Source organism: Ornithorhynchus anatinus, chromosome 2 (genome assembly GCF_004115215.2).
Source record: "Ornithorhynchus anatinus isolate Pmale09 chromosome 2, mOrnAna1.pri.v4, whole genome shotgun sequence".
In the NCBI taxonomy this organism is placed as follows: domain Eukaryota; kingdom Metazoa; phylum Chordata; class Mammalia; order Monotremata; family Ornithorhynchidae; genus Ornithorhynchus; species Ornithorhynchus anatinus.
This window is the reverse complement of record NC_041729.1, coordinates 90621753-90630189: the sequence shown is the minus strand read 5'-3', so window position 1 is coordinate 90630189 and position 8437 is coordinate 90621753. Positions and strand designations below refer to the sequence as shown.

The following is an 8437-nucleotide window of genomic DNA, read 5'->3' as shown; positions in this document are numbered from 1 at the left end:
TCTGGCTATGGGTTTTTAAAGGATGAACTCCATCACTGACTTTTTTATCCTTTATGGAAAACAAGATAAACAAGCCACTTCAGTACAGTGTGGAGGATAAATAAGCAAGGCCCAGGAGGCCTGTTGGGTGTTTGTCTTCACTAACTGATGGTCTTCCTCCATTCTATTTTTCTGGTTAAGTCTAACAGTGTGGAAACATTTACTTGCAAAGTGTCACAATCAATCAGTGGCATTTATTGAGCACTTACTGTGTGCAGAGCACTGTACTAAGCATTTGGGAGAGTACAATACAACAGAGTTGGTAGACACAATCCCTGCCCATTAATGTCTGTCTCCCCCTTTGTTAATTCATTTGATAGTATTTATTGAGTGCTTACTATGTGCAGAGCACTGTACTAAGCGCTTGGAATGTACAATTTGGCAACAGAGACAATCCCTGCCCATTGACGGGCTTACAGTCTAGAATGTAAGCTCATTGTAGGCGGGCAACTTGTCTCCCAATTCTGTTTTACTGTACTCTCCCAAGCACTTAGTACAGTGCTCTGCACACAGTAAGTGCTCAATAAATAAGAATGAATGAATGAAACGAGCTTACAGTCACACCCTCAATTGACTTTCTCCTATTTCCCACCCAATAATGACCCCCACGAAATTCAGGGCAAGTGTGACTCTGAAGCAGGGGCTCTCTGGAGGGACTAGATGGAAAACCACCTTTCATTACTCAACCCAGGTCTTCCACTTCAATGCTGTGTGACCTTGGGCAAGTCACATCACTTCTCTCTGCCTTAGTTCCCTCATCTGGAAAATGGGGATTAAGACTGTGAGCCCTTTGTAGGACAGGGACTGTGTCCAACCCAATTACCTTGTATCTACTCCAGCACTTAGAATAGTGCCTGGCACATAGGAAGTACTTAACAAATCCCACAATTATTATTTTTATTACTATTATTAATGCTTAGAACATGAAGTTCCTTATCACTGAGCAGCCCCATGTGGGGTGGAACAAAAAGCCCTATATCAGGCCATTAGCTTTCAGAATGCCATTGGGCACCCCCACTCTCTGTCAAACCTCTTACCCCAAAAGAAAGGGTCAATTGGCAGCAGAAATTCACAAGCAACAAACACTTTAATGCCAGACTTTGTCTAGCCAGAACAATTTCTCTCTTTAGTATCCTTTGCTAGGAGCCTTGTGTTCTCTACAGAAACCAAGCATTAACTGAAGCTGAAATATCATTGCAACTGTAACCTTCTCATTAGCATTATCCTGTCCATTCAGTCATTCAATCGTACTTACTGAGCACTGTGTGCAGAGCACCATACTTAGCCCTTGGAAAGTACAATTCAGCAACAAATAAGAGTGCTTTATTTTCCCATAACCGTATTTGGATATTTCATATATTTTCTACCTCCAACTGAAAGCCCTAGGAGTCTATCTGCCTGACATACGATGTGGAATTAAGGAGAAGGAGGTTACATTTTTATTTTCCGGAGTGTTTCACACAAAATGGATAAAGTATTCTTCAGACTTTATGAAATGTTAAATAAAACAGGTCTGACATTAAGCTGATCCTGGAAATCCTTCAGCCACATACTCTTTGTTACTTCAAGTCAATCACCAGGATGCCAGAAAAAAAAAAGAAGCTTCCAGCTCCCTCTAGATAGCTAGGTTCCATTTCAGAAACATCTTTGAGCTCAGCAATGAATCGAGGAGGCTGTCTGTGGGAGTCATATTGTGCAATTCTGTACTGAGCGCTCATACTTAACTGAGAGTCTGCAAAGAGGCAGGCCCTTTCCTTGGATGGCGTTAACCCTCCACACTTAGGGACTGGTGGTTCCGAGGCAGAAATAGAATCACCCCCCGTTATCAGGCTGGGGGCGTGCTGGTCTATTTCTAGAAACAATACAGTGGCAGAGGTTCAGGAAGAGCGGGAAGAGACTCCGGCGGTAACCCACCGCTCTACTACTCATCACTTCTGACATTTACAAGAAACCAAGAGAAAGGGGTTTTCTTTTCAGAGTGTTCCGGCCTGACTCTAATCTCACTGTTAAGGGATTGGCTCTTTTCAAGATTAGGAGGGCCTCTGGACGCATCCTGCGGAAAGGGCATGGCAAGTGTACTTCTTGAATAGATTCAGAGAATATGTAAACCTCATTGAGGATTTAGGAAGGGAACAAAGAGTGACCCAGTTTCCAGTTTCCCAGTTTAAGCTCATCTGACGTTCTGCTTTAGTTTCATAGCATGGCGGATTAGCAGGTTTGAATGGATCACTGATGTGCCAAAATACTAGCCTGGAATGAGCCCAAAGATTGAGTCCAAATAGAAACACCAGCAATTACCTTGGGAAGCAACATGGCCTAATGCAAAAAGCTCGGGCCTTAGAGTCAAAGGACCCTGCGTTCTAATCCTGGTTCTGCCACTTGTGTGGTGAGAGATTCTGGGCAAGTCACTTACCTTCTCTGTGACTCAGTTTCTTCATCTGTAAAATGGGCATTCCATACCCAGTCTCCATCCCGTTTGGACCGTCAGCCTCGTGTGGGATCTAGGCTGTGTGGGAGATCTGATTATCCTGTATCTATCTACTCCAGCTCATAGGACAGTGCTTGGCACATAGTAAGTGCTCAACAAATACCACAGTTATTACTAAAATACAGTTAAGCCAGAATTAAAACTTAGAGATCTTAAAATATGCTCTGCTAAGCATTAACAAAAAGCTCAAGATTCCTGCTATAGACACCTTTGATTTTAATCAGCCATAATTGTTCTCCTTAAACTCCTACAGGCTTTTCAATATAGAAATTCACCAGTTCCCTCCGTGCCTGAACTCGTCATGATGTTGCATTTGGACACACAACTGTTGATGAGATTATAATTTTGACAGAAGTGGAGGACTCTCCCCCTTTCATTCCTTTTTTCCTCCCAATTCCATTGGGTCACTGGCTGAAAAACATTTTCCAAGGCATCCAGTCCTCTCCCATTCAGATGATGAACATCTTTCCGGTTGTTTCCCAAGGAAGAAATACTCCATGTTCCCTGCAAAATACCTCCCGATGTGTGGCAACCTCTGTCCTCAGGAAATGGCCCTTTATTTCTAATCTAGATTACAAGATCCCCTTCATTTAACATTAGAAATAAAGAAGAATTTCCCTCTTCTGATCTCAATGCAAACGCAGCAGCATTGTTCCCTCCCCCTCCACATATGTCAGACCACTCTGCTCCCAATTTTCAAAGCCTTACTAAAATCACACCTCCTCCAAGAAGTCTTCCCTGACTATCCCATCATTTAGATAGACTGTCACCAAGCTCTACCAGCTGTTTCCTAAACCCAAGGGAGAGAGGCATGAAGACTCAGGCGAGACTACAAATCGGCTTCTGTGGGTTTCAATCATACGGTGAAAATGGATTTGTAAAAGAACATAGGATAGATTTTCCAGGGCAAAGAATCTGGTTCTGAATCCTTAAGAAGAGCAGCAGAGGCTCTCTGCCCGTGAATGGAGGCACAAAAGAAGGTGAGAGCAGGGTGAGATACAGCTGTAGTTTTGCTATGGCATTTCACTGTGACATTGTAGCTGATGGAAAGCTGGGACAACAGAACAGGTCAGAGGGCAGATGAAAACAATTACTTTTCTGCTCTCAACAATTCCACTCAAATGGATTTCTTCCTTGTTCCATAGAATTCATAAGTGATTTCAGCCATCGAGGCCACATTCATTAAAAAAAAAAAGAGGGCAAGTGTTTCAGCCATTCAAGCTACTGACTTATTCAATGAAGCAGGAAAGTCTAGGAGAAAACTCATCTTATGGAGGCCAAGTGATTTGGCTTCTCTTTGATTTGGGTTTCTCATCCGCAAACTGTGGGTAATTCTACTTGTCTTCTAACCTGTCTGTGAAAATTACATGATGCCTGAAAGGAGAGAGTTCTTGGGAGCCAATTCAAGGTGTTATTACAAATGAGAAGTAAAGGGCTATTTCTTACCATTAAAACAAAAGGTTCTTACAATGTTTCCAAATTTACACCCTGCTTTAGCTATACAACACACATCTCAACAGTAACAGCCTCTTCTCTGGCCCTAGCTTAGCTTTAACACCTATAGCACCTATTTTTTTGTAATATCTATTAAGCACTTACTATGTGCCAGGCTCTGTATTAAGCGCTGTGGTAAATACAAAATAATGGGTTGGACACAGTCCCTGTGTCATGTAGGGCTCACAATCTTAATACTCATTTTACAGATGAGGCACAGGGAAGTTAAGTGACTTGACCTAGGTCACGCAGCAGGCAAGTGGTGCAACAGGGATTAGAATCCAGGTCCTCTGACTCCCAGGCTCGTGCTCTTTCCAGTAGGCCATACTGCTTTTCACTTCATCAGAGCTGGGGTGAGAGAGTCTTGGGGAAATACTACTAAAACTTTTGATGTGATCAGTGGCAAATCTAAAAAAGGCAGGGAGGAAGGGGGCTGGCAAGAGACCTAACTTACACATAAAGTGCCCAGGGAAGTTTAACACATCCATTTCGGTTCTTATGAAGTAAACATGGACTATCCTATTGAAGAACCTCTCTGATGCAATATAAATACACTGATGTAGTTATATCCCCCACCTAAAATGGTGTACACATTTCTGGATTCTTTTGATAAAAGTAGAGCATCTGATCTTAATCCAAGAACCAATCCTCCATTTGTAATGTGAGAAAATTGGTTGCAATTTACATTTCTATTCGAGACAATTTTCAGGAACCCATCAATTAGGCAATTATATTTATTGAGTGCTCACTGTGTGTAGAGCACTGTACTAAGCACTTGGGAGAGTACAATATAACAAAATAACAGATACATTCCCTGCCCACAGTTATCTTACAGTCCAGAGGAGGAGACAGATATTAATATAAATAAATTACAGATATATACATAAGTGCTTTGGGACTGGGATGAATAAAGGGAGCAAGTCAGGGCAACATAGAAGGGAGTCGAAGAAAAGGAAAAGAAGGCTTCTTTAAAGAAGGCCTATTTGAGGAGATATGCCCTCAATAAGGCGCTGAACAGGATAGAGTGATTGGGCTGAAAACTGCTTGCATGTAATACTGGAAAGAAGAATAACCCTAGCAAGAATGACTTAGTAAGTGCCGACAAATTCGCGGTTCAACAGCTTCACAAATAGCAACACTTCACTGCAAAGAATGTTGGCGTTATAATTTTATTGCTTGTGATACCATTATAAAGAAAATGGGTTTTAACACCACAAGACGGATTTTGATTAGTGGTCTCAATGCCCTTCCAAAAGAATGGGGGTGAGAGTTGATCTGGATGAAAGAACAGCGCATTAATGTCAACCTCAAATATGTTGAACTAATACCTTGAAGGTGTTAGTTTTTAAATTGATTTGGCAACCTATTCTTGAATGATGCCTGTGCTCAATGGTCTAATAAGCATTTATCATGGCCACCTATGGTAGTAGATGCATAACTATTCTTGATCTAGCAGTGGTAACTAGCTAGTACAGTTTCTTGTATTTTAGATGAGACAAATGAATTCAGGTTGAGGCAAGCCTTGGTCTAGAAATAAAATAATCGAATGAATAATTTCAACAACCAGTGCAAAGGAGAGTGATAGTAATCTGCTATAAATTCACAAATTCCCCACCTTTAAGCAAAAGATCACAAAGACAAACCCATAAAATGGTCAATAATTTAAGTCATTTATAGAAACGTTTCTCTTCCGAGCTTTAGTGATCTTTATCATTCAACAGAAGGTATCACTGTAGCATATTGACTAGAAGAATCAATAAGAGAGTTCCTTCCCTAAAATACAAGGAAATCAGTTGGAAAGGAAGGCAGGTACCAACGAGGCCTTTAAGAATAACTCACGATTAGTAGACTAATCACCATACAGAAGAAGGCAAAGAGAACATCCCTACCATGGAAGAGGTTCAATGTCACACATAAAAAGAATAGAATGCCAAAAGAAACTGGGCACTAGGAAATAGTTCCATTTTTTTATTTTTTCTTATCATTTTTGAATTCCAGCTAGGGATCAATCAGCCAGTAGTATTCATTGAGCTCCTACTATTTGCAGAGCACTGTACTAGGCGCTCGGAAGAGTACAATACAACAGAATTAGCAGACCCGTTCCCTACTGATCCTACACAATAGATGTGGGCTTCACATTTGCTGATCCTACACAATAGATGTGGGCTTGATTGTTTCGGCCATCAGAAATAACGGGCATATATTCCTCTCCGACAGGAAATCTGGTCAATCATTTTTAATGTGATTTTCACAGGTAGGTACACCCATTATTTTTGATAGTCAACAGTACCAAGTGCACATACCTCTCAGACAGGACATCCAGTCAATCATTTTGAATGCGATTTTCCAAGGCCCTATGGTCCCAGAATTTCACTGACCTCCTTCTGCCCTCCCGCCTCCCCACTCTTTCTAATCATTGGCTGCTTCCTGATTCCTCTCCTATGGCAATTTAGTCACTACCTCTTTATAGGTGCTTTCCCAGAAGCAAGGATCAGTGCTTTATGGTAATGGTTTTCACTTCCGTGAAGAACTCGTAAGAATCCTTCATTCCTTCTCTGCCAATACCTGAGGCTTTCATGCCTCCAAAAGGAAGGTTAAGCTCTCTGATGAGCCAACAATTGGCCCACACTAGTCCAGACTGCAGTCTTTTAGCCACCCGGTGTACACGGTCAACGTGGCTAGACCATACTGTAGCCGCCAACCCATACTTAACGCTGTTGGCTCTTCGAATCACTTCCTCTTCGGTATCAAAGGCAACCACACAAGTTACAGGGCCAAATATCTCTTCCTGCATGCAAGAGGATTCATCCTTGATGTCAGCAATCACAGTAGGAAGCATGAAATAGCCTTTCTGGTTTCTGACAGGCAGGTTCAAGGTATCCACTCCTTCACCGCACAGAATCTGAGCCCCTCCATCCCGAGCCTTCCGGACATAATTCCTCACCTGGACAGGGAAAAAGCCAAATTTAAGAATACAGAACACGTGAAAAGTTCCAGTTTTGGCTTCCCGTAAAAATTTAAAGAGCATTTCCCATTTGTTCACCTAGGAGAAAGAGAAAATTACTTGGGCATATGAGTTCATTCTTTTGGATATCTTTGGCAGACAAGTCTTTCCTTAGACTCTGAAGGACAAAGAGCAAATTTCCATTGTTTTTGCCTGTGCTTCTGGTTCTTAGATCTAGTCTAAGACAAAGGTCTGATGAAACATTTTCTTGCTGACCTTACCGGGTGGGTGAAACAATGTGTAGGATTTAATTACAGAATCTCTCTTCCGTCTCTCTCAATCGATGGTATTTATTGAGCACTTACCAAGTGCAGAGCACTGTTCTAAGCATTTGGGAAAGTACACCTCTCCAATTTTAAAGCTCGGAAGACAAAGACAGACAGGGCAGGCTTGGCCTAATGGAAGGAGGATGGGTCCGGGAGTTGGAAGACCTGGGTTCTAATCCTAGCTCTACCACTTGGCTGCTGTGTGACCTTGGGAAAGTTACTGGGTGGGGGCCTTGCCCTTGGTGCCCCCCCACCCAAGAACAGACACCCCCTCCGATAGAGAAGCAGTATGGCTTAGTGGATAGAACATGGGTCTGGGAGTCAGAAGGACCTGGGTTCTAATCTTGACTCTGCCACTTGGTTGCTGTGTGACCTTGGGGAAATCACTTCACTTCTCTGTGCCTCGGTTCCCTCATCAGTAAAATGAGGAATAAGACTATGAAGCCTATGTGGGGCAGGGCCTATGTCGGAACCGTTTAGCTTGAGAATCAGCATAGCTTAGTGAAACAGCACGGGTTTGGGAATCATAGGTCATGAGTTCTAATCGTGGCTCCGCCACTTGTCAGCTGTGTGACTTTAGGCAAGTCACTTCACTTCTCTGTGCCTTACCTCATCTGTAAAATGGGGATTAAGACTGTGAGCCCCAAGTGAGACAACCTGATTACCTTGTATCTACCCCTGTGCTTAGAACAGTGGTTTGAAGTATAACAAGTGCTTAACAAACACCATCATTTTTATCATTATTATTATTATAAGTGCCTCAGTTCTCTCATCTGTAAAATGGGAATTAAGACTGTGAGCCCGACCTGGGACACGGACTGTGTCCAAACTGATCAGCTTGATTCTACCCTAGTGCTTAGTACAGTGCCTGTCACATAGTAAGTTCTTAACAAATACCATTAAAAATAAATAATAAATCAAGGGCATATCCTACTAATGGAAAAAATGTACCTAAATATCCTTCTCTTAAACCTTGTGTCTGATAAACGTTCAACTGAATGGCAAGGACCCTGTGAAGGTGCATTACGGTATTTTTCTGCTGCAATTATGTGAGAGACTCTAACAAGGACACTCATACTCATGGACAGCCTCACTGTCGCCAGTGCCATCTATGAACAGAAGAAGAACTCTACTAAACCAATACAT

At 42.2% G+C, this 8437-nt stretch overlaps 1 protein-coding gene across 1 annotated transcript in view; it reads right to left on the bottom strand.

The window, feature by feature from the left end:
• Nucleotides 1–5174: 5174 nt before the first annotated feature.
• Nucleotides 5175–8437, bottom strand: part of ALDH8A1 (aldehyde dehydrogenase 8 family member A1) — a 39896-nt gene continuing 36633 nt past the window's right edge. The window contains exon 7 of the mRNA XM_001509617.4: nucleotides 5175–6965. Within this exon, the coding sequence (XP_001509667.1) occupies nucleotides 6513–6965 (453 nt within the window). The 3' untranslated portion in view covers nucleotides 5175–6512. The remainder of the gene's footprint in view (nucleotides 6966–8437) is intronic.